Genomic DNA, 27,802 nt, shown 5'->3' on the forward strand with positions numbered 1-27,802 from the left:
GATATTGATAGTAACTACTTTTTTTTATTAGTATCTAGCTTAATCTTCTTGCATGTACAGAAATGGGTTTCTGTGCCAAAGCAAGCAAATCAGAGTATCAAAGTATGCATCTCATGTAAACAGCTATTGCACCTATATTTGAATAATGTAATTATGCAGCTATGGACTATATATGTATTCACAAATTCACCAATTTTTAAGAAACCATGTCCAGACATCAGGGAACACAATGGTAAAGTTCTTCCCCTCAATACACACCACAGAACTTGAAGAGTAAATGACTTCTATAGGAAGAAATTAGACTATGTCTTTTGGATTGTCTTAGAAGTAACTGGGTTTATATTACGTCTTCCTTCATTCACATCTTTCATGACACTGATGGTCATCATAACTTACTGCCAGTAGATTTTAAAGCACTTGTTGCAAGTGGTGCTCATTCCATAGCATGTGATTTTACAAATCCTGTAGTTAGCTGATCTAAAATTACTGTATCACATTACAATTCCTGAAAACAGGATTTTGCATAGGTGTAGCTATTTCTGCATAATCGCCACAGATCAGTTCTTTAGAGGATACGACAATTAGGTAACTAAAAATCTTGGAAACTGGACAGGTGTATATAAATGTTTTCTTGTTAAGGGTAAACAAATCTTAACCAAACATAAACAAATTCTAGTTTTGTAATTTGGCAAAATTCACAGTTTTCACAGACTGCAGAAGGCAAATGGAGGTGACCAAGCTACTTCGTATCACCGGATTACTAGAAATTCAGCATGATCAAATAATTTATTTATCCTCAGCTGCCTTCTCAGAATGTCTGAGGAGTCATTTTCATGACAGTTAAAAAAAAACAAGTTAAGACTTTTGAAATGACAGTTATAATTAGTATTACTGAAAGCAGCTAAGTAAAGATATTAACATTTGAATTATAAAATTTTCCTGCATGGAAGACTTCCTCTGAAGCGTTTAAAGCTTAATAAACCCCCATGTAGCTGAACTCAGTATCTTGTCACAGGAAGTGTCAGGCAGGTTTCCAGCGCTACTAATTCTGCCTCTGGTATCTTCCGTCAAGTACTTGGCACTGTTGAATAAGCTTCTAGATGAACGGGAATGCCTTAAGTTAATGCAATCAGACTCAATAGTAAAAATAACTATCATTTTACTAGATTTACTTCTAATCAATATGTAGTAGTCATTAAAGTAACATATTTAAAAGGAAAAAAAAAAAAAAAAAGGCAAAACCAAACAGGTGAAGTGTAAACTCAGGAATGCATTTTTCTGAGCGGAGGAAAGAAATGGAAGGGGAAAGAAGAATCAAGGCAGATAAATGGCAGGTAAACAAGGTTTATAGGACCCACTACCATTCAACAGAGGATAAAGGAAGCTACATCTTGGTAGTGGTAGAGATTTCTTTGGCACATTGAACTCCCAACTTAGCAAATGAATGTGATCACTGTTGCTCCGCATTTCTGGAGAGCCACGGTTATCCAGGCACAAGGCAGCATGGGCAGGCTGGAACTGATTTGGACCTGCTAAGCACTCCAGCAGGTGAGATGAAGTCCTGTGATGACTCTCGTGTCATGAGTGCCAAATTTGACACTTGGTTTACCTCAAGAACATACAGGAAGAAAGACTGGAAAAAGTCTTCCTCCCACACTACCATCAAGCCCTAGAAACAACACCATGACTACTGCTGCTTTGCCTTATTCAGGCATCCAGTTCCTTTTTCCCTTCATATTCCCTTCATATACAACACATCATGAGGAAGCTATCCAAATTTTAACAGCAAAGTGAAAAATATGTCAGTTCACAGAATGAATCAGAGATTTCATTTTACTTTTAAATAAACTTCAGATTACACACTCTGCATTCGATGACTCTCGGATATCATTACGTAAACTTTTTTAAAATCAAGTTATCTACACATTCTCACTTTAATGTATTCAATGTTTCATAGTTTTTAATATGAATTTAATGTTTAAGTGAGGGCTACATGTATTTTTATACTTCTCGTAATACTTACGGGTCTTCCGAGCAGAATCTTCTACAAAAAGAGAAGAAATGTCTTCATCCACCCCTGCATCATTCTTTGCAATACAAGTATACGCTCCTGTATCTTCATAGCGCACGTTGCTGATGTGAACCTCACTACCATTTGCTGAAAGAAGAGGAAAAATTCAGCAGGCGGACATGCTACAGTGCTTTCAGATTATACATTCAGAAGGCTTTTTCCGCTCATGCTAATTAAGCCATTTTCATTTCTGAGTTCATAACTTGGATGCATGCCAAACTAATCTAAATGTATTCAACTGGCTAGTGAATTCCATGCACTATTATTTATCTCACGGATAACTGGAATACCTCAGCTGATTTTGCACTTCAAAGCCAAATATCAGCCTGAGGTTTTATATATGTTTAAATGACTATCACTGTCTTTAAAATCAGGTAAATGCTATGTTTTTATTGTGTTGCATTTGGTCAGTTGCCACTATCACTGACTTTACACAAAATAACCCAAGCTTCCACGGAACATAATGGGCTAAAGTTAAAACATAAATAATAATTTTAATAAAATTACCTGTTTCTAGCAGGCACCTCATTTTTGTGTGTGTGTGAATGCAGTGTAATAACAGAAGAAAACAGGCACATTGGAATTTTACACCTACATCAGCATAGGAGTCCAAGGAAACCATGAATTAGTTGTATGTCGGCTTGAGCAGGAATGTCAACAAACAGTCCAGGTTTCACAGGCAAAAGTATTTTAAATAATGTGCTGTGAATAATGGTGTGATTCAATGCATTTTAAGTATAGTATACTTGTTCAACTGTCAGACCTATCTGACAAAAACAGCTTTATAGGTATTCTGAAGTATGGACAAGAGAAGGCACCAGGTTATGGTGTAATGCTCCTCTTAAACCACCTTTTGCTTGAAGCTAAGACATAGATAGTTCAACCTGGGAAAAATTCAGGGAAAACACAACGAGATTTTCAAAATTTTACTTCAAATAATAATATTCTAGAAAATGTATTTTGCTTGGAGAAGAAACCTTTTTATTTATTTATCTCAAATATACGATACAGAGGTAGAGGGAAAAAAAATCCACTCAAATCCCTACAGGAGTAATTAACAGGGTGCTACTACGGAAGAGGAGTACATCACTTTCTGCTCATTGCTGAAAGTGTTTCTGCAAGGTAATTGTTCATATACACCCAGAAGACAGGGCCATTAAAGAACAGAGGACTATGACACCTATAGGGAATGTAAGACTCTCTTCAGAGAAGCATTGCTGTCTGCCTGCTCTGCTGTTTCTCACGCTGACTACTGTCTTATCCTAACACACATCCTGTTTCTGCAGATGAACAAGAGAAGGCTTTGAAAGGAACAATGGCAGCATTACTTTTTTTTTTTTTTTTTTTTTTTTTGCTATGGCTAGTTAAAAATCACCAGAAGGACTGCAGAAGCTAGAAGGTTTTGTGCTGGGCAGGTTCATTGAATTTGCTGAGCCCTGAGGATTCACAGAAGATTCATAAATACCAGTTTGGTTTTTATTCTTTATTTATTTATTTATTTAATAAACTTTATTGTTGATTAAAAATAAGACTTTACTTTAGGGCTTGGGTTTGGTTTTGGTGTTTTTGCTTTGGTTTTCCTGGTTTTGTTTTGTCTGTTTCTTTCTCCTTGTGTGTGCAGTGTCTTTGCACTTTCCTGGAGGCTGTCTGAAACCCCTCAGAAAACAGAACATGCATTTCAGGTATTTCTTCTTCTGTCCTTTCTGCCACCAGGTCCCCAAGTCACACTAAGATTCCTACCAGTTAAAAAAACCTTCTGTTTTCAACTGAGCTGCAGTACAAGTAAAGTTTGGTCTATGTTCTGATTTATATTTAAATTTGGACTCATGAAAAATAACTAGATCAATATAAATGCATTAGAATAAATCCTTACAGGAAAAAAAACATTGCCTCTTACTTTAAGTATTAGTGTTGAATACTCGTTGAATGGCATTAACATAGTTGTAGGGGCAAATTCTAATACCAGGTTGGGACTGGGTCTTGGGCTGCTTGCTCTGCTCAGAGGCTGCACTTTTTTGAACAACAGAGAAGAGCATATTGGAATTTGCTGGTAATCCTGCCAGTAAGTACAACTGTTATTCTAACAAAAAGAAAGCAGAGAAGATGTGTGCCTTGGGGAGTAACTGGAAGATATCTTATGAAATATTTTAGCTTAGACTTCAACCCTTGATTAAAATGATGTAGGAAGGACAACTAGTACAGAAAGGATGCACTGACAGAGCATTCTCAACCTGTAGAAAACAATAAATATGCCCCTTTACCTTGAAGAGTTAGCTGTTTGGATAACTTCGGAGTGATATCAATTCCATTCTTCAGCCAACCAAGTTGTGGGTTGGGAATACCTTCAGCATGGCACCGCAGGCTAGCCGTCACCCCTGGCTCCCTTGCCTGGCTCTCTGGATAGACTCGGATGACTGGTGGAACTGAAGGCAGGAAAAAATTACAATTAGTAGAAAAAAAGTATTTTCATTTTAAGAAAAAAGAATTCTAAGCAATTCTGAAGGCTCCTGCAGCTATATATAACAACACACAGAGGTGGTATTAGTCACATATTCAGTGACATTTAATGCTGAACTCTATCACAGTAAATTTATGAAGCAGAAAGAATGTTCTGTGAGAAAATCCTCAATTCACTGCCTGTGGTATCAATGAAAAAAGCCTGAATTCTAATTCAATACTTTGGGATTAAGTACTAAGATTTTTATGTTTCCTTATATTTATTTATAAAATATGAATAGTGTACAACCAGTAAGTTATGATGTGATGTACAGAGATTGTAACTGCCCTGTTTTACAAACCCTTTCTTTAACACTTCATCCCCACCTTTCCCTGCATCCAAAACACCTATCAGCAATCCGTTTTACCTATACAAAACATTTAACCACAGAATCATGTAATAGTTGAAGCTGAAAGGGACATCCAGAGGTCATCTTTTCCAGTGCCCCTGCTCAACCAGGGTCCCTTAGAGCCAGTTGTCCAGGACCAAATCTAGGTTTTAGCCAGGCATCCTCAAACTTTAACCAGTGGGCTGGCAGGCAGATGAAGTGGCAGGCAGTCATCTGTGGCTGCTTGGTTTCCCCCCTCAGCCCCTGGTGGGGGGGGGTGGGGGGGTAAGGGGGTTCTGTAAATACCGGGGGCTGGATTGAGGACCCTGGGGGGGCGTATCTGGCCCGCGGGCCATAGTTTGAGGACCCCTGCTTTAGAGTATCTCCAAGGAGGGAGAGTCTACCACCTCTCTGGGTAACCCAAGCCAGTGTTTCATCACCCTTACAGTAAAAAAAAGTGTTTCCTGATGTTCACACAGAACCTCCTATGCCCAGGATACCATTTACCTTCTTTCACTACATAGGCACATTGCTGGCTCATGTTAAACCTGGTCCCCATCACGACCCCTAGGTCCTTTTTGGTCAAACTGCTTTCTACCTGGGTTGCCCTCAACATATATTCGTGCAATGGGATGTTTTTCCCCAGGTGTAGGACTTTGCAATTCTCCTTGTTGAACTTAATGACATTCCTGCCAGTTCATTTCTGCAGACTGACATGTTCCTTCTGAATGGCAGCATGACCCCCAGGGGTATCAGGCACTCCTAGTTTGATGTCATCTGCAAACCTGCTGAAGACACAACTCTGCCCCATCATCATGATCATAGAATCATTTAGGTTGGAAAAGACTTTTAAGATCATTGAGTCCAATCATTAACCGAACACTGTCAAGTCCATCACTTAACCATGTCCCTAAGCACCACATCTGCATCTCTTTTAAATATTCAGGGATGATGACTCCACCACTTCCCTGGGCAGCCTGTTCCAGTGCTTGACAGTACCCTTTCATAGGATTCATCAGGCTGGGCCTGATCCCCTGGTTGTCTTGTATGTGCCGCATGATAACACTGAAGATGATCTGCTCCATCACCTTACCCAGCACTGAGGTCAGGCTGACAGCCCTGTAGTTCCCTGGATCATTCTTCCTTCCCTTCTTTTAGATGGGCATCACATTGGCTAACTTCCAATCAACTGGGACCTCTTTGGTTAGACAGAACTGCTGATAAATGATGAAAAGTGGCTTGGTGAGGACTTCTGCCAGCTCCCTCTGTTCTCTTGGGTGGATCCTGTCCAGCTCCATAGACTTGTGTGTGCCTACATGATGTAGCCAGTTGCTGATTGTTTCCCCTTTTGAATATGGAGGCTTCATTCTGCTCCCTGTCCTTGTCTTCCAGCTCAGGGGCTGGGTACCCAGAGAAAAACAGGTCTTACTATAAAAGACTGAGGCAAAGAAAGCATTAAGTACATCAGCCTTTTCCTCATCTTTTGTCACGTTTCCCTCTGCATCCAATAAAGGATGCAGAATCTCCTTAGCTCTCCTTTTGTTGTTAATGAATTTATAGAAACTTTTTTTATTGTCTTTTATGGCAGTAGTCATATTATGTTCTACTTGGGCTTTGGCCCTTCTAATTTTCTCACTGCATAACCTCATGACATCCTTGTAGTCCTGAGTTGCCTGCCCCTTCTTCCAAAGGTCATAAACTTTCTTTTTTTCCCTGAGTTCCAGACAAAGTTCTCTGTTCAACCAGGCTGGTCATCTTCTCCATCAGCTCATCTTTTGGCACACGAGGACGGCCTGCTCCTGTGTTTTTAAGATTTTCTTCTTGAAGAGTGCCTCCCTTCCTGCAGTTCTTTGCCCTTCAGGACTGCCTCCCAAGGAACTCTGTTAACCAGTCTCCCAAGGCCAACGTCAGCCCGCTCTCCAGAAGTCCAAGGTAGCAGTTCTGCTGACCTCCCTCCTTACTTCTCTAAGAATCAAAAACCTCTATCGTTTCATGATCGCTATACCCAAGAGAGCCTCCAACTATCACATCACTCACAAATCCTTGACTGTTAACAAACAGCAGGTCCAGTGGGATGCCTTCCCCAGTTGATTCACTCACCAGCTGTGTCAGGAAGTTATCTTCCACTCCAGGAATCTCCTAGACTGTTGCCCCTCTGCTGTATTGTATTTCTAGCAGGCATCTGGTAAGTTGGAGTCCCCCATGGGAACAAGGGCTAGTATTATGAAAACTTCTACCAGCTGCTTAAGGAATATTTTGTCTGCCTCTCTGCCTCTTCATCCTAGTTGGGTGGTCTATAACAGACTCCCACCATGGCGTCTGCCTTGTTGGCCCTCCCCCTGATTCTTACCCATAAACACTCAACTCTGTCATCACCATCATTAAGCTCTAGACAATCAAAACACTCCCTGACATACAGGGCTATCCCACTGCCTCTCCTTCCTTGCTTATCTCTTCTGAATTTATAGCCATCCACTGCAGCACTCCACCATATTTCCATGACAGCAACTATGTCATAGTTTTCCTCCTGCACGATGGTTTCCAGCTCCTCCTGTTTGTTGCCCATGCTGTGTGCTTGGGCATGGCCATTGGTGTGGATGCACTTCAGCTGGGCTACTGATCCTGCCACCTTACTGGGGGGAGAAGCCCTAATTCCTATGTGACCATTCTCAGACGCTTCCATGGTTTCTATCACATCAATAACCCTTGTGTTTTTGCTGCCACATGGATCTCCACCCCCTGCCTGCACTTAGACAGCAGACTGGAGGACCTTGCTAGCACACTACCCCTTGAACACTGGTATGCTGCCCCCAGGCTCATCTCTAGTGAGCCTGGTTTTATCCCCTTCCCCCTTCAAATCTAGTTTAAAGCTCTTTCAATGAGCCCTGCTAACTCCTGTGCAAAGACCCTTTCCCTGCATTGAGACAGGGGTACCCCGTCTGTCACCAGCAGCCCTGGTGTCGTGTAGACCAACCCATGATCAAAAACCCCACAATTCTGCCGGTGACGCCGGGCTCGGAGCCAGGTATTGAGCTGCCGGCTGTTGCCGTTCCTTCCCTCACCATTCCCTGCAGCCGGCAGGACAGAGGGGAGCACAGCTTGTGCCCCCGATCCCCTCACCAGTCATCCCAAGGCCCTGAAGTCTCTCTTGACTGCCCTCGACTTCTCGTTGCAACTTCACCGCTGCCTACCTGAAAAACCAGTAACAGATAATTATCCAAGGGCTGTGCCAGGGTAGGAAGCTTTCTCCTCACACCTTTAATCCGGGCCCCAGGGACGCAGCAGACCTGCCCAAGAGATGGGTCTGGTCCGCACACTGGGCCATCTGCTCCCTTCAGAAGGGTCCCCTGTGACAATGGCCCGTCTGTCTGTCTTTATGGAAGCCGTTCTAATGTGGGGAGCAGGCTGACGTAACCATGGCGATACCTCCATGCTAAATGAACCATCACCCTCATTATTGTTTGGTTCTACTTACAGAACCTCACACTTACCAAGCGAGGGTGCTGGGAAGGTGGGGTGCAGGCCGTGTTCTCCTGGCCTGTTGGTAGCCCTCCCAGCTGCTGGTGCTCCCTGGCATTCTCTTTTATACACCTGTGGGGGCTTGGCTGCCGTTACTCCTGGCCCTGTCTGAGTCCCATCAGCCACTGCCATGTAAGCCGGGGGCTCCTGGGGGCTCCCTTGGCTCCCCGATGTTCCCCAGTGCGGGGACCCCCTGCACACCATGCTAGAGCGCTGTGCAGCACCAGAGCTGCTCGCCTCAGCCGCCACCAGCGAGGATGTTACACAGCACCGAGTGCTGACATCACTTTTCCAGGGTTTGGAAACTTGCTGCGGAATATGCTTGCCAACTACAAACCTGTCTCATTCCACACGTCAGTATTGGCAGACAGAGGGCATATGATGTCACAACGCACATATTCCTATTGATAATCGCTGATTAAGCAAGATTTTAAAATCTTGCTGTATAGGTTTTTTTAGATGAATAGCTATTGATTTTATCTTTAATTATGTACAGAGAGAACTTGCTTGAGGTTGTTTCTAACAATAAAAAGAATTAACTGTAATGAAGGTTAAAGAAGTGTATTTCCTATTTTCCAAAGTTTTGTTTAAAGCAGCTTTAAAAATGTGGAATACTTAGTTGGTGTCACAAAACACAGCTGGGTAGAGGATGAAGTATCAGTTGATAATGAAAGAAGATAACAAGATCAAAAATTAACTGCACCTATTTTGGCATGAGATTAGATATTTTCAAATGCTATCCAACCGTTTACAAGAAATGTCCCAGCATGCTGTCCTATTAGAGCACAGAAATGCCTGAGATTTTCTACGTTGCAAGAAATACACAAGTGTACTGTGTCTCAGATAGGATGTAAAAATCAGTCCGTTTCAGGGATATTTTAAACCCAGTTAGAGATGAGGGTCTTTTCAAATAACATACATGGAAAATTACACATAATCCCAATGTGCAAACTGCAAAAATACAATTAAAGAAGATGGAGGAAGATTAAAAATGTGAAAATTATGGCTGCTAATTCTTTAGACTACCAGCTGAGAGCAAAGGCACATAAAAATCAGGGATTACAGGTTTGTATTGAGTTTTTGGAAGGGACTTTGCTTTTACAGACACAGATCTCTACTTTTCATTTCAAGCATGACATTCCCATTCCTGCTTCCCTTCTATTTCTTCCGTGTTCTGTGTCCCTTCCCACAGGATTTGTGTTCCATACCCAGACCTTGCCTTCCCTGCTGTGTTCCTCAGACCGAGCCTCACTCGGCCTGAACCTCTGTCAGTATCTCTGCTGACAGCCTTATTCTGCCACACTTCCCAGGGTCCAAATTTCATGTCTGCCCTGATCAGCATTTCTTGACAGAAATTATACCCCCTGTTGCAGATTCCCCACTGCATCAAAGCCAAATAGTTTATTTCTCTACCTTGCCTTGAGGAGCAAGAAGCTGCTTCTCCTTGGAGACACAACTGCTGTCATTTAATACTCTCAAGCATCTCAGCAACACAACATTTAGGCCTAACAGCAAGGCATTGCAACTCACTGCATTCTAACTGCATAGGATCTTTCTCATCTTTTTTGTGCCAGTGAACTGTTCTCATTGCACAGAAAATCTTATGGGTATTTAACTATCACTCCTTGACAGACTTTTACTGAGTGTGCATAAAAAGAAAATTTTTATTAGTTCAATTCTGGTGAATTTTCATAGAATATAAAAAAAAAAATATCTATTAGCTCACCATCAGGAAAAGGCAGAAGATACTTTTAGGGCAACTTTACTCTTAGCAAAGTTCTAGCAAATACTGTAACTGTTATCAAATACTTCCTAAACAAACAAAATCAAACCCTGCATCACAAGATGCTATTGTTGCTAAATTAACTATCAATGGTCAGGATATGGGAAGGTGAGGACCTGCTCAAATGAAATCAAGTCTAAGTTTTCTTCTACTATCTCATATTTCTGTAGTAGATCTTGTTCTCTTTAGCAATGTTTTCCCACACACAGAGGTACCTGAATGACAGAGTTTATTTCTTGCCCTCTCTTTCCTCCATTTGCTGCCATTTCCTACTTTCATCAGCAAATCTATGTCTGATAGGTTAAGTATACAATTAGAAAAGTTTTTGAACCCTTGTTTTGCATTGTATTTTTTTATTTTATATTACCCTAGAGCCTACCTTTAATATGCCACCAAGAACCATTCACCTGAGGCATGCAGGCAATTAAAATATTAGTGCAGTGTGGGCTCAGTTTAAAAAGTTAATTTGATATGATGGGTTTGATGTAAACTCTTTGGGTTCATTTAAATCACTTTTTTGTGTAACTGACCATAAATATTACCAGAAAGAAAATTTTAATTACACAAATAATGTGATTGCTTATGCTGACTTTCAGAGAGGTATGTTCTCATATCTTAATCTAAAGCAGCCTACTTACCTCTTTATGAGGGTTCATTACATAGGTTAAAAAGAGAGGGAAGGAAAGACACTGCATGACTGCATTTAGCAGAATCATGTATAATACATAATTGAATGGATCTGTACATCCCTTATAATTTAGTTCAGAAAGCCATGTGAGACTGTTGGTTCCACATATGGTGAATATGTAACTATTCAATACATCTTAAATTGCTATAAACCCCTCTAAAGATTATTTCAGTCTGGTATAGGTTGGGGGGAGGGCAGGGAGAAGAGAGAAAATAGTCTGTTCAAGCTGTCTGGAGTCAGGGGAGAATGCACGTGTTTAAGAAACAAACATAAGATATATAGTGAGCTAGGTTCTTCTATTACTGTATATGATAACTCTTCTTTTTGATAAAACCGAGATACTTTGTTTGGAAAAACAAAGGTGGTAAACAATTCTTCAGACACTATGACTCAATGATTTATAGCTGGCTAGGCGTCCTTTCTTCACTTTAAGGTACCAAAACTGTTGGCCTTTTGTCTTGGAACTAAGGTGGGGATAATTCTTTTCACCTCTCTGCAAAGAACTTGCCTTGTAAATCAATGTGAAAGCTCAGGAGTAGGATACCATTGTTAATATATAAACAGAAAGGAAAATGTCACATCGGTGCTATGTATATATTAAGCCGATTTGTAACATACACCATAAACGCATATCATTTTTAGAGAGGGTTGAATTTAAGGCAGTCTTCTTTTTTCTTTGTAATATGGTTAATGATGTTTTGTTTATCGAGAAAGAGCTTCCCAACAGTGTAATTCTTCAAATTTATACTTTTAAAAATCTAGGCTATGACACATAAAAGCTTGTAAAACAGCAAAACTGAGTTATAAAAAATTAGTATTTAAACTCCTCTAGGTATCACGTCTATAACTGCCAATGAGATCAATAATATTAACATCTCTGGTTATGGATAGCATAGATCTGTAACTCAATAAACATAAAGTTAATGAGAAAACACAAACTTTCTAGGTATTTCAGGTTTTTCAATAGCAATTTTCAAGACTTTGAGTCAGATGTAGATACCATGTTTGTGTAATCCCAAGAACTGTAATAACAAAAAGATCGATTATTTTTAATAATGCTCTTTTAATTAATTTAACCGATAACATAAACATAAGGGAAAAAAATCTGGTTTTATTATTCAAAATGTTTTTTCACTTAACTGATGTATAAGGTTCCATTGTCCTAAATAGCTAACATTAACATATGACATGCTTAACCGAATATGTTAATACCAAAGGGCATTTTAGAGACAGGTGGCCCCCTACCAAATACAACAACCCATATCACAAGAATATCTGAGTTTCTTACATATTTCTTGCTCTGATCACTGTTTACTACTTTGTTTAGAAGAACTTTACCAGCATTCCCCTATAAACTTTTGAATGGCTGCTGCAGAAAAAAACAGAGGCTAATAAGTATAGGGGTAATGATACAAATCCTTCTGAAATTCAAATTAAGACAGATTTTAACAAATTATGGACTTACTATTATAAATATTTTTTGGGAGACTGAACTACATAGCTCTTTTTTTTTCAGTGATACTAAGACCATCACATGCACCTATCATTATCTGAGAACAGACTTTCTAATCCATGGGATTTATGACATGTGATGTCAAGAACACTAAAGGAAAAATACGTAATGAAATGGATTTCAATATCACAGATATATGGAGAAAAAAGTAAAAAATAAAAATGACAGGCTCAGATTCATATAGTCATATAGCCTCAGAATCATTTAGTCAAAAAATTATACACTTTGAAAGTTTTTAAGTATTATGTAAACTCTAATGCTTAGCGTTTAATGAAAGAGTTACTCCTGCCCTATTAAAACTTTGGTTTTGGTTCTTTTTTTAATATTTTTTACGAAAAAGGATTAAATAACAATTTATTGTAATATTGCTTGCAACAGTTACTTTACCATATTATTTGTATAAGATTAGACTGAATTTTCTCACCATAAACCATGTCTTTTATAGTGCGCATTATCTGTATTGTTAAGACTCCAAAGGAAGCTCATTATTCTTTACTACTGTACCAGTCAATTCAAAACTCAAAAAATTCCTGAAGATTTTAATCTTAAAGAAAAATAAATAAAAATTATATATATTTAATATATATAATATAATATATATACATAATATATAAAAATATAGTATTAGCAAACTAGTTGCTGTAAAATATAATTTTTTTCCTAAAAATATACAGATTTACACAAATGGAAATAAAGAAAGAACATAAAATCCAGTTACATTGTTTTCATTGAACCTTCACACTGGATCTTTGTGGTCAGTGAAGCTTCAATTATCACATAAACCTTTTGTCTGACTCTCTTGTTAATAGAAATATCATAATATTAATTAGTCATTATCAAAGCTACAAGCACTGACCATCATGCCTGTGCTTTGGAGGAAGATTACTGCTTAGAAGTACAGATCTAAACTGTGGAAGAGCGTTCTTTTTGATTTTTAATCTCAATGGTTTTAACTCAGTTTATCCACAATATGCCAAACAAATGATCCTATTGCTCAAAGGGACTTCTTTCCCCTTTTCCTTGCTCCCCAAATACTCAGCATCCAAAATCATGTTGGAAGGTACCACTCCAGTGCTGACTTGTGGAACAGCAGCTCTCTGAGCAGAGCAAACATGGTCTGTCAATTTGTTAGACAACTTTAAGTTTATATGAATGATAAAAAGGAGTAACAGTAGTGATTGCCTTTGGCACCACAAAGGTTTACAGTGGTTTCCAGATGAAAAATACAATTTTCTGACAGACACACTGTCACCAGAAAAATCTGCAGTTGTCCTTCACCTCTCTCAAATTATGCTTCTTGGTTTTCTAGTCTCAGAGAAAACTTTCTCCAACTTAAGTGGAGTTTTACCTCATTGTGTGCTGAACTAACAGAAACATGAAGAATCATAGTATTTTAACTGTTCCAATGCACCTCTTCAAGATTATTAACACATTGAGATAGGCAGGGAACCTGCCAAGAATATTATTTTTTTTTAATAAATTAGGGTAAAGCACACATAAAACAGAGGAGGAGAAAGCTGGTCAAGGACCTTCTATTGTGCTCAATCACCAATTATTCTGCTATGTCTGCGGGAATTAAAATATGAGTAAATGACACTTCAGTCTTGTCTTACTTTAGCCAGTATTTTCTACCTGACCTTTTAAATAACTCAAAACAATCTCTCAAGAAAAATTTGAAGGAGCAAAAGATGTTGATGCCATGTATTGGCTCACGGAGGACACTCCATTTACAAGTGTTGGAGGTCAGGAGGGTAAGACACCAGAAAAAAAATATTTTAGAGAGATGGATGGACCAATACTTTAAGCCAATTTCCTGGAGAAACACAATGGCAGAGACAACATGTTAAGAAAACCACAAACCACCACTAAACATCAAAGTATTTTGAAGTGTGAAAAATATTAACAACAGAAAGTCAAATAAAAAGGCTATTGGAAGAAGAATGAATTGTATTAAAGGACAAAGTAATTTGGAAGCTGCATTTGGTGTGAATATCAATGAAAGATATTCATATCAGAAATTATTTCAGCATTTTTGGATAAGACATGTCAAGAAAAGTCATTTATAGTAGGGATTTATGCAACTGACTAACAATTAAAAAACACCAAAAGAATGATGACAACTGCAGTGGCGAAGAAACTATAGAGTATGCTTCAAGAGAAAGTTAAAGCCTGCTAACGCAAAGGAAATTTGCAGGAGAATATTGAGTGCAAACATGATTCTGGAGAGGATTAAATATCAAAATGGAATGACAAACACTGGTAGTTTACTGCAGAAAGGTAGACTTAAGAGTCAAAGATAAATATGAACATTGAAATAACAGGAAGGCACAAGGTCACTCACAAAAATAAGACATTAAACCTCACTGGGGATAAAGTACACTTGGACACTTCATCAGTGGAGATCAATTGCTTAGAATAACTTAGGAAAAAAATTACATCTGGGAATAAAAGCTAGGAGAGGGTACTATTGGTCAAGAGAAGGGACAGGCCTGTCTTCAGTAACCATTGCAGTCAAGTATTGTCCAAGTACAGAGTTGAGGAAAGTGGTTCTTAAAACTTGAACATATGTAGAAAAATGTAAAGATGAAGATTTCAAGTCCAGATACCTCAAGTTCATCTACTAAAATGGTTAGATTTCAAAATAATAAATGTGAATTTAGAAGCCTACATCAATTACAATACTTTCAGGGTAGTGCATTTTTTAAATCTTCTATTAAATGCAACATTCTTAACACAAGAGACCTATGCACTTAATTTTTCCAATCTCTTCTCCAGAATTGCTAAATTAAGGTGAAAAGCTACTTCATCTCTATATATCTGTATTTATATATAAGCCTACTTATTATTCTGCAGATAACATACTGAAAATCCTCACAGGTGAAAAGTTCATAGTGCAGAATAAGTCCTCTGGACTACCTTTAATCCTTTTAATAACTATTATTCATATGGAAAGAATAAATGAAAAATATTACACTTTATTGTTTTGTAAGGTTATTGATAGGAGAATAATAAGGAAAAAAATGAATCTCTTTTTCTGTTAAGCTGTAACACAATATAAAAAAAAGTAAAACAGCAACAACAGATCTGTTTAACAAAATCTAAATCCAAGCCTCTTATGACTTGGTAATTAGAACATTTTTCCTTACCATTCACTTGGAGAATATGAGTTTGATAGAGCTTATCATAGCCATCAGCAAAGCAGGTGTAATTTCCCATATGAGTTGTGGTTACCTTAGTAATGTACAAGGACCCATCATCTCCAAAATCCTACCGGGAAAGATTAAAAACAAGGTTATCATAATTATGCCTGCATTCCTACATTAATTATGCTCATCATCTTGGCAACAAAGCTGTGATGCAAATATCAAGCATTGCAAATATTAACCAGAATAGCTGACAGTAATCTGAAACCCAAACATTGTATTTGTGAGTGGTGGAGTTGTTTGATCTTGCCACATATATTGTGTCTGTAAAAGAAAATACAACTTTTATTTTAGCAACCAGTTAAACTCTGCAGAAGCAACACAACTGTTTGTTTAGTTTGATAGTTATTTGCAGCAGAAAAGCTGTTTAGGACTGGATCTGATCAAATAGAAAAACTAAAGCTTTGCACAATTTAACAAGGTAAATGACATCCTGTGGAAGCGTGGTCATCCTTTAAAATGAACAGATACACAGGAAAAAAATTCTTACTCTTTCTTCAATTTAAATCATAATTTTTAACTCCACCCTTTTATATATCTTTAATTGGCATATGGGTTCCACTGGATTAAAGTGCAAAATTTGACCTTCATTTAAATTCCCAGTCCAATTTTAATTAATACAACATAATTTAAAATTTACAACCAGTTGTAAACTATGCCAATTATTGTAAAAATGCATGGAACATTAAATAGTGGTTTATTTTTCTTTTTATTTTCATGTCTGCAAGTCACTGCAATAATAATCCTAGTCTAGCTTCTTCCTATGTCTCATATTCTGAAGGGCTTGTAGAAATCCTGCTAGAAATTGTTTTTTCTAAATTCTATTTCATGATTTACTTTTTCAAGGACACTTCTTGACCGTTAGTTTCTTTTCAATCTCACCTTCCAATCTTTTTATTATTACATATGCAGTGTAATTACACAAACCAGCAATTATTTGAGCAAAGACTATGAAATAGAAAGGTAAAAGTCTGAAAAATGTCTTCCAGCCTCATAGATGTTTCTGCTGTAAAATATATAAATCAGAAATTAGAGTGCATAAATTAAGACATAAAACATGCAAAACAGTCAGCTCCATACTAGGAAAAAGTATGCTGTATCTTCTATAGTATGTAGGTCAGCCCCTGTTCCTGAAGGGAACCCATGTGCTATAATTGTATGCCTAACCCTAACAGTCTATTCTTATGTATACAGTCTTCTTTTTATTTTTATCCTAAACTTATTCGTGGTCCTCTTACAGACATTTTATACGCCTTAATGCAAACAGCCTTTAAAATCTGTAAATGAAGTTTGTGATTCACTACAGGATACAGTACTGTAAAGTATAGAGATATACAGATTATAATTAAATGCAATATTCACACACACACAGAGGCTTACACACAGAGGCCGAAGTATCCAACAGGTGTCCAATTCATTAGACTAGGGATAATCACCAAGCTACACCATCTACAGGTCTCATTAGATTCTGTGACTCATTACAGGAGCACTAGTTTCGCAAATGCTTTTCGGGGTTCTGGGACTACTGAAGGCAGGGGTTACAGTAAGGACCACGGCAAAGGAGACCTCAGTACATCAGCCTCTTTCCGTTGTCACCATGTCCCACGCCCGCTCAACAGCAGGCTCCTGTTTCCCTACTCTTCCTCTTGGTGCTGACAGAGCCCTGAAGCCCGGTGGAAGCCCTTCCTGTCCCTCACCAGATTCAACGCCGCCAGGGCATTGTCTTTCCTAATCCTGCACATTCAAGTAGTGACTCCACGTTCTTCCTGGATCACCTGTCCTTGCTTCCACCCTTCTTCCTTTTTACCTGTGTTCTGTCAGGAGCTCCTTGGTCAGTAATACAGGCCTTTGGCTGCCTCGGACAGACCATACTTGAGCACAGAGCAGATAACCCTTGAAAAATTCACCAGCTTTCTTAGACCCCTCTTCTTTAAAGCACGGTCTCTATCGGATTCTTCCAAGCACGTTCTTGAACAGGCTGAAGTCTACTCTCCTGAAGACCAGGGCTGTGCTCCTGCATTTTGCCTTGCTGCCTCCTCTGAGGCTCCTTGACTCTTCCCATCTCACCGTCACTGCAGCCAAGGTTGCCCTGACCTTTACATCCCAACCATCTCCTCCTTATTTGATTCTTCACAAATTTTGTAACCTTCTTTGTAAATTCCTCAAATGCACAGAACAGTCTAACAAAAGATTTTAAAAAACATAAACTCAGCTGTAATACCTCACTCAGGGCACCTGTAAGCTGCACAATAAAAGAACTTTGATAAAAAAGTATTACCATATGCTGCCTTATTCTTACATTCTCTCCTTTGAAGGTTATCATGACAAAATACTGGGCCAGATTAACCTCTGGTCCATTATGACTATCCTTATATATATTCCACGATCTCACCTACCACTTCTCCAATTTATTTGGATTAATTTTTTTTCAGTTCCCACTTCCCAATTTTTCTTCTTTCCCAGAGAACATAATCTTAATGATTTTATGTTCATATTTCACTCAAGCTGCCTTTCACTATAAGACCTCCAATCAGTAAATTTTTCTGGTTTATTTTGTTAAATATACTCAAAATACTATTCAGAAGACTTATGTCTCACTGTATTACTTTGCCCAAAGGGGTTTGGGCAACTAAATTTCACATTGCACATGTGCTTCAGATCATTCTGCTAGTTGCTCACTAAGAGAAGAAAATAACCCATTGTAAAAATTAATCCATCTGGTAAGACTCTCAGTAACTTGCCTTTCTCAAGGCAACTATCACTTTCTGTACTAGCACTTCAGTTACACAGACAGTATTTCTACCAAATCTTCAATATGCCATTCCATGTTACCATTACAAAATCAGAAAAGAACCCCCCTTAACATTTACTTTTCAACTTTGATTATGTGAATCAACTCAACTAGATTTCCCTTCAAAAATCCCCATGAAAGTAACAAAAAATGTTCCTAATTGGATATTTATCTTTATCTCTTTCTTAAGTGTATAAAGAAGTAAATTCAATTAACTTTCCCCCCTTACTAGCTAAACACGTTTTCAAAGTGTTGCTCTTCAAGTTACGACCAAAAGAATGAAGAACAGCTGTTCAAAAGAACCACACTAGCGGTACTTACATTTTATCTAGCAAATGGGTAATATTATTGCTGTCTACATTTTTTTGCCTAATCTCTGCCATCGTGAACAAAACAGGACATTGGATGGAGTGTATTAACATTTAGCTGCTACAATGAAGTCAAGACTAGTTTAATTTAACATTCCTTATTTAAATTATTAGATATGCTTTGAAGCACGCTTACCTATTCCAGGCCTTTGAGTGATTCACTGTGGTGTGATGATACCTTTAGGTACCACAGTGATTTTCTAAGTAAACTGACGTCTGTGCTACGGCTTCTCCCTTCTTTTTCATAGAAACCATGGATAAAATACCCCTATGGTTATTTTACTGAGACATCAGTATTCCAGCAGGATTCCCACATGACATCGCTTGCTTTTTTAACAACAAAACAAATGTCCCTAGCCTACTGTTATACTGAGTTCAATGTTTGTCTTGTCAATTAAAGCAAACAATTCAATAAAACAGAGCAGTATTTGGAAAGGGATGGTGAAGCACAAACAGCATTCTTTGACACTGAATGTTGACATATATTTAGTGTTTTATAAAATAACTTCCAAGTCACTGAAAAAATCTGCATCTATAGAGACACACACACAAGCATCATTGAAGCAGAGCCTTCATACATCAACTGCAATAAGTATAGAAAAGGGTTTGGTTTTTTCCTTTTGAAAAAATATTTGATGACCCTAAAAACACTGCTACAGGCTCAATTTTTGTTAAATAGCCTACTGATCTAATAGAAATGGCAAAGCACTTCTACAATTACATTCAGAAATTGTAATTATTTTTGTTATGCATAAAAAAATAGAATTGAACAATTATTTTAACAATGATTCCATTGCAACTCTGTTCTGTTGAAGGACTTGACATTTAAGAATCATGATATGTGTCATGAATAACGAGTACAGGAATATGGAAAGAAAACATTCATTTGACAGTGAATCTTTGCTTAGTTGTCTTAGTGTTAATACAACAGATACCTAAAGGTGATACTTGTTTTTAAATCAACAATTATTTCCTTTGGTTTTATAAGTTGCTGTCATAATGCTAATGCTTTGCATATGAGAAAGTTTATGCTCATGTGCCTGCCCTTCCTAACAGCCTTACAAAGGCTGTTGCCAGCTCTCTCCCCACAGGAGAATGTATGACAAAACAGACTGCTTGAATTTGTTCATTATCATAGAAACTAGGTGGTTTTCTTACACAATAGTCAATTTATTGTCAATATATTGCTGTCTTTTTTTTTCCTTTAGCTAAAACCCCTCTATACTCCAAATCTTGAGTATTTTTTCATTTAGAGATCACAACCTTCCCCCCAAAAAACCATCTCCCTCAAAATGAAAAATGGCATGTCTTCATTTGCCTTTTGACTCAGTGCATCCACACTGTTCCCTGCCAAAATCTCACTTGTAATGTCTTGTAGCGTGTAACAGAGAATTTAGTTCAGAGAACGTAAGTCCAGAAAACTGAATTGGGAATGCATTCTAGATTTAGGTGGTCTGAAGCCATTACACACAAAATTGACAAAAGATGTTTAAAATATTTTTTTTTTTAAATCAGAGAACATTATTATTCCAAATAAGAAGGTCTAACTCCCTCACAACATAATTTTTGATCCAGTGCTTAGAATCCCAAATCAGATATAGGTATGCCAGAGTGAAATCATTAACATACATAATTCAAATTAGGGCTTGGTACCTTAAGTTTTCCACTTTTCTGAGTGACCCAAAGGGTTCAGCTTGAACTCAAAAAATAGGAAATATTTTCTTTCTGAGGTTTTGGGTTTTTGGTTTGTGGTTTTTTTTGGTTGGTTGGTTGGTTGGGTTTTTTTGGTGGCTTCTTTGTTGGGGTTTTTTTGTTTGTGTTGGGTTTGTTTGGGGTTTTTTTTATAATTTTTTTTTGTTTGGTTGGTTTTGCTGTTTGTGGTGGTGATGGTGATTAATTATTTTTTACTTGTAATTTTTCAGACTCGATAATATCTTTCTGACCTGCATTTCAGCCTCAGCCTTTCCCATGAAGATCCAAACTTTTTATAAAACTGAACATACTGTATTTAAGAGAGCTACGAACTGGTTAAGAATCTTGTTTTGAAATCTCTCCTCTCTAAGCTCAGTTTCTGGCAGTCGATGCACTCTGTGTGTGCTTCCAGGAACACCAGTGAGCACCAGAACCTCGGCACCGATACACAGTAGAAGGTGATGGTTAGCACCAAAGTTGACACTTACACACTTCCGCAGCACTGATCTTATGGGGCCTGTTTTGTGCAGGTCAGAAAAAACAATTGATACAATCTTCTCATGGCCTTAAAATTTTCAACTTCTAAAGAACTGAAAAATATTAATCTTAACTCTAAAATTCCACACCTTTGGGAAGGAAAGAAAAAAGCAAAAGAAAAAAGAAGAGATAACAAGGACAATAAAGAAAAGGAGGAATGAGGACATGAGAACTGGAGATGTGAATCCTTAGCTATATTATGCTAGAAAAAACATGAGACAGAAAAAAATGAGCTTACTGGGTCCTTAATAAATGGAATTAGCAAACATGAAGTATTTTGAATTAACAGCTTTTAGATTAAATATGAAACTTCTATTTCTATTTGCGTTCTTTGGCAAACCTACAACGAAGAAGAAAATTACATTGGTTGGTATCTTTTTTACTGATGGTTAATAATGTAAACACTGTAACCCTGTTATACTAGCTCAGCAATAATGACAACACAATTTGGGTAAGGAATTTCCCCTCATCGTTTTTAAAGGGAAACCATGATATTTTTTTTATGGGAAATAGGGAAAAAAAAGTCAGTCTCTGAACTGATCAGGAGAATTATTTTCACTTAAGAATTAAAATATTGCACTGGTCTGCTAAGGGAAAGCTGCCTCAATAATTGCAGCCATCTAGGTATTTTTGAAACAACTGTCATTTGCTTGTAAAAAACAGCCAGTAAACATAATCACCTTTTTTTCCTGTACACCTCCCCACAGTTTCTGTATTTGACTTCAGTCAACTTATGGAAGTACCAATAATACTAATGTTGCATTTTTGTTCATATTTTACATAATTATTTTTCAGTATCTGTAATGTACTTCATTACTACAAGGGCACAGAAAGCAAATAATATTTTGAAGGAAACTTTAAAAAAAATTATTAATGTATGCTTGGTTTGCTGGGTAAATTCGTCTCAGACTTTACATGCTAATGTCAATGTTACAACTCTGGTTTGCTATTGCATGTCAGAAAGAACTTAAATTCCATGAAGAAATCGGAGAATAACTGCATTTGGCACTAATCCAAGATTCTTTTAGCTTCCCCAATAGCTCAAGAGGGAAAACAAACCCTAAATTTCCTAAGCACATATTTTGCATACCTTCTCTGAATCTCCTATCTTACAACTGCAATAAGAACAAAACATGAATCTCGTGTAAAACCACTAGTTGCAGAACCAGCCTGATAGAAAACTGTAAATCAATTAAAAGCTCAAAGAAAGACCGCAGTGTAATACAGTAAGTAGTAGCACAGCATATACAGTAGGCCAGGGTCTTAAAAGAAACTCTGTTCTGAAGAATGTAACGCCAGACAGCAGTCTGTGGTTATTAATGCAGGCTAACTTGAGTCAAGGGAAATTAATCTTCCTAAGCTTCTTTTATAGTCAGTTGCAAGAGGTAAAGGTAGCAAAATCCTTTCACGGGACAGTTCAGTGGGTCTGTCTGCTCACTGCTTTGAGTTACTTGTCTACCTCTTTCTTGCTGACCACAGAAATAAGCTTCCTAGATATAATTAGACATCAGAAGTATTTCATTGCTCTGTGTTTCTTGACACTGGGGAGACAATTACAAAAGCTGTTTTTCAGCACAGCACGGTAGCCTCACCAGCATCACTCTACTGCCAAGGGGAAAAAAGGTGATCGTGCAGTGATTTAGAACACCCTCACTACTGCTCAGACTTTGAGGAAGCCTTCATGCATATCATCCTAAGCCTGCCTTACAAACGGTCAATGCAGAGATCACCCTCTATTATGTCTTCCTACAATGAGACTTTGTAATGCATGAGTCCTGGCCATCACTTGTATTGAACTGGATTTGTCCATATTCAGCAGGTCTGAGAAAAAGATTATTTCTCTGACTATACATGAATAGAAAAACACTGTACCTACTTAAATAAGTAGAGCTGTATGATTTTCCCTTTATTCTCTTGGATACAGTAAGGAAGGACTGCAGTTTCACTTCATGAGGAAATAGTAATATCCCATAAATAGTAACATCCCATAAATAGTAACATCCATTATTCTATGAAAAACATGCTGCAAGCTTTGTGCTACTCAGACAATGTCAGTTGATTAAAAAATCAGTTCTGCTATTTTAAAACCTAATAAAATTACAAGCTTCCTAACAATCTGAAGAGGGATGACACAGGAAAGCACCATAAAACCCTTCACTCCTAGATCATCAGTGAGAATAAAAACTTAATTTTATACATAGTCGCGTAAAAAGAATGTGGATCTTGTAAACAGGAGATATGAACTAGACATAAGTGACAGCTTTGCCAAAGTACTAGAGCTCTTGAGGCTAGCCATAAAACATCACTAACATTTTACTTCCCCAAAAACTCTGTAACTTTGTGCTATCTTGCCCTGAATCTGCAATAAAGACTGCTAATTTATTTAGACATTCAAAATCTCCAACCGAGTAGAAACAGCTTATTTTAAATGGAACTTTCAGCATGCTCTGATACAGCCATCTTTTTATTAGTTCACATTACACACAGAGATCTTCAGAATGACTCATATAGCATTTAACTTCTACTCCTTTTTAACAAAACAAATTGTTATATAAACAGATTTAATTGAATATAGCTATTCAACATTCATTTCTCATATATTTTTCAATTTAATATTATAACCTGACATGAATTTATAATAATTACCCAATTACCAGTGTTTATTACAATTCTCCCAAACTGTTCTTATTTTTTTAAAAATCAGTTTTAATTGTAGATGTATTTATATCTACACTCCAAGTTAGATCTGCAACAAGAAATTAGCTTTGCATTGTGTGTGCAGTCTACTTGTATCAGATCACATTCAAAAGTGATATCTAACTGCTAGGAGACCCCAAAGAAGTAGTACTGACACAATTTGTGCTTTAAGGTGACACAATTTAGGGTAAGACTTGTGGAATAAGCTTGCCAAAAAGATCTTAATTTCTACTTTCTTTTTATGAACACATTTTAATAGAGGAGGAGTACAAAGAAATCATTGAATACTTTGTAAATTTTCCTGTTTCTGAAAACAACTTCATAATTACACTGCGATAAGATTGAATTTATTCTCAATCACTTAGCTTACAAGCACTATTGTTTTAAATTTACAGAGTTTATTGGAGGTTCTGATCTTCCTATTGCATAAAATACTGGGTTTCAGTTTCATGAGTGCAAACCCCTTTTCTTATGTTGACGATAATTCATATCTTTGGTTCCTGAACTGCACTCATCTTAAAGTAATAGAACTCATTTTATTTCACAGAAACAAATTTATCAGGTGCTTCTTCACAAACTTGAAAGAATCTACAAACAAGTTAAAAAAAAAAACCCTTTAATTCTGTGTGTTACTAAAACTTTCATCCAGTCAATGTCCTGTATTCTGAACTATCCAGGAGTCGGACAGACATGGAGGTAGAGTGTCTTCAAGCCTTATGGAGTCCGCAAAAGCTTGGTGGGATAAATTTCCTTTTGCTACAAACTGCCCTGTATACATATGATAAACCAACCAATGGGCAATCAAATATCTTCTCAAACACATACATCTTTTAAAAGTCTTGCAGACAAAACTACCTAAAAGAAAAAAAAGATACAGATTGTACGGAATCTTTTACTATGTGGTAGCTGAAGAGGAGACATAGAGGGGGGAAAAAAGCATATTGTAACTTGACTACTTTTCTTTATAATGATCTCTCATTTTATATGTATCATTAATGTATAGTCCCCAGGCAACAGCAGGCAGAAAACAGAGCCACAACATTACTTGGATTATTAATACAGTGCCAGTTTTGCCGGTTTATCAAGTATGCTACATAAGAAATGGGCACATACATGCTTAGAAATATATTTAATGGAATTCCTGTACAAAAGATTATTTTTTTAAAATATACACCTGAATACATACAACAAAGGGAGTAAGATCTGTGCACTGCATTCTTTTGCTCTTTGTTTATAAAATCAAAATATTAGCAGCTTGAATGCTAGCACAGCATCTTCACTTAAGGGTCTAGTCCAGACTGACACACCCAATACTCATAAAAATATTTCTCTTGGAACCTTTTAAGCAAACAGCAAATTCCAGTCAATCTGAACTAAGTACTTAGTATGAGCTGCAGTACAACAGCAAAGGCTGAATTATACCAATAAATAACTGAAAGCTGAGACTATTTACCTTTAATACCAATTGTAGTTGTCTGCAAGCGTCACACATATGTTGCCTTTGTTCAAACCACTAATATAACATTACATGTTCATCAGTCTAATCTTTTATCACAGGAAAGCTTTAGTAGGCAAGATCAATTGCTGATGTCAATGAAAGAAGACACTTTAGTGTCATTGGCAGATACCTCAAAGACCTCCACTGTAACCACTGAAACTAGTTACGTGTGAACAATTTTATTATTTTGTTTTCTTTTTCTCCTTTTCTCCTCTCTACATAAATTAATTGTGATGATACTTTTTAGTGATACCATTTGTATCCTCTGGTCATGGTTACTGATCAGGTAAAGTGCAAGACGACCCTGGTACAAGACAAGGCAAACTACAGCGTTCAGAAAGCTGTCTGTAGAAAAAAAAAAAAATATCAGCATGTGGTGGCACTGACAAGCATATTTTACAGAGCTGTACCAAGTATGACCAAGTATGTTCTTTTACTAATACAAAGCCAAGATGTTATAAAGAAAGTTAGCAAGCCTACAGGTCCCATATACAAATACAACAGCATAATTTGAACTAACAAAATCTCATCTTTTCTACAAATTATGACCAGTAATATACTTGCGTTTCTATCTTTCTCATAGGTCTAGTCTGCTTTCAAGTCACAGAAATGAGGATGGAAGTTCCCCATTTCCTAAAAGGATTGTGAATAGCGGTCGCTAATATTTTCTGCCTGTAATTAACAAAGTAAGGAAATCTTGCTGATATTTAGCAACTTTGTTCTTATTAAACACTCACATCACTTGTTATATGTATAAAGTTTACCATATTCTGCTCCTTGCAGGATAAGCTGTGTATTATTTTGAAGCAAAGTGCCTAATTGAGGTACACGTGTTTCCCATGCGTTGTAAGTTTAAAAAAAAGATAAAAATCAAATGCAAGTACTTTCAGTTGCACAGTTGAAAATAAGACCATAAACTCCAGTTAAACAAAACACGTACATGAAAGATTTACATGCAAATCAGAGTATCACCCTGAGTCATGACCATATTCTTGTGCTCTCTGACTTGAGTAACAGGTTCTCCCTCCTGTGAGACTTCCATTGCTTCAATTTTACTACTGCTGTGCCAACCATAAGTAATCCTCTTTCGTTGCAACACTAGTTACCACTTTGTTAACATCAAGTTTCTATGAGAGCTACCAAAATAATTTTACTTATCAGTACACCATTATTGTTTATATTTGTATTCTGTATTTAATTTTTGCTTTTTTAACTATTGCTTTCTGTAATGGACCCAAATATTCATTAGAGGTACAGGTCCTTTATGAACCATGAATCTATATTTACTATACCTTCTTTTTTCACCTTTGTTCTATGCATTTGTATTAAACAATGGGACAGCAGTATTCATTGCAAAGCTTTTAAGCTACTGTCACTGTATGTAGCTGTTACTGAAATACCATCATACAATTTTTTCTTATATACAGTACAGTCTCACTGTGGAAGGCTGAAATGCACAGTTGTTCTTTTCCTGTTGCTGATCCTCTAGCTAACCCTTGGTTTCAGCTATATTTCACTCTAATTATAACCCTATCATCAACAGTTCCTAACTGATCATAGAATTCATGTCAGAAATAAAGAGGGTGGGAGAAAAGGTGGCACTTTCCCCTTGTCTTCCTTTTACTATAATTTAAAATGTTAATTTTTTAACACAAAGCTTAAACTTACAAGCCTTCTTCATGAATGAATGTCTTGTCTGATGTTAAAACTAATGTATATCATGTCAAAAACGAAGGCAAAACAGGATTTCTGTCATCTTTCATTAACTGTGACAACAGCAGGAGCTTCACAGGAGTCCTAATAGTTACCAAATTGCTGCACAAAATTTAAAACATCTCATAGACAAAAGTGGTACAGTATCAATATTTTACTGTGCCAGAGTATGGTAGTTCCATTTCATTTCTTGTTAACGTAAACAGGTCTGCAAAGACAGACTTTTGCCTGGAAGGAAGATACAGTCTCATCCCAAGTAACAGGACAGTTTCAAGTGAAATGCGTAACTATTGCTGTTATCGTTCAGAATGTTACTCTTCAGAAAATTTATTCTTCAAGAATACATGGACACCCAAATCCGATTTTAAACCAGACAAGACAACCTACTCCAGATGTGAGCGGGCAAGAATGTTTTGTTTTATTAAGATACTCTGAACTTTATTTTAGGTTTAATTTTCCCCCCCCTTTCTTCAAGGGCTTAATTAAGTATCTATGAGAAGAGACTTAACACTGGAAATCATTAAGATATTTTCCTTAGACAGTTCTAGAAGAAAAATGTTAATCAACAGCAAAAAAACATATTTGCTAAGTATTTTTGGGTAACTGACAAAAACCCAGTAACTTCTACCTCATTTTACTTGCAAAGATGGCAGATTCAGTGATCCTCTGTAAATCCACCTGAATTTTCCTTACTCTAGTGTAAGATAAATTTTTAGACCAAACCAAACTAGGTATTTATTTACAAATGCTGTTTCAACTTCTCTGCTTCTGGCTGGAGTTTGAAGTGCTACATAGCCAGGAGAATAAAACCATAATTAGCAGACATCACTGAGAGCTGTTCCCTAACACAAAAATGCAACTTGCTTCCTGTAATTCACACCCACTTCCAAGAATCCATCTCCTA

General features: G+C 37.2%; 1 protein-coding gene across 4 annotated transcripts in view; it reads right to left on the reverse strand.

Annotated features, from left to right (window-relative positions):
- The window catches only part of FSTL5 (follistatin like 5), a 322,297-nt gene that overhangs the window by 66,669 nt on the left and 227,826 nt on the right, over positions 1-27,802 (reverse strand). For all 4 annotated transcript variants that reach the window (XM_055797132.1, XM_055797130.1, XM_055797131.1 and 1 more), the window contains exons 8-10: positions 15,546-15,666; positions 4,333-4,494; positions 2,024-2,158 (exon numbers count right to left, since the gene is read on the reverse strand). In XM_055797132.1, the coding sequence (XP_055653107.1) occupies positions 2,024-2,158; positions 4,333-4,494; positions 15,546-15,666 (418 nt within the window). The remainder of the gene's footprint in view (positions 1-2,023; positions 2,159-4,332; positions 4,495-15,545; positions 15,667-27,802) is intronic.

Source organism: Falco peregrinus, chromosome 2 (genome assembly GCF_023634155.1).
Source record: "Falco peregrinus isolate bFalPer1 chromosome 2, bFalPer1.pri, whole genome shotgun sequence".
NCBI lineage: Eukaryota > Metazoa > Chordata > Aves > Falconiformes > Falconidae > Falco > Falco peregrinus.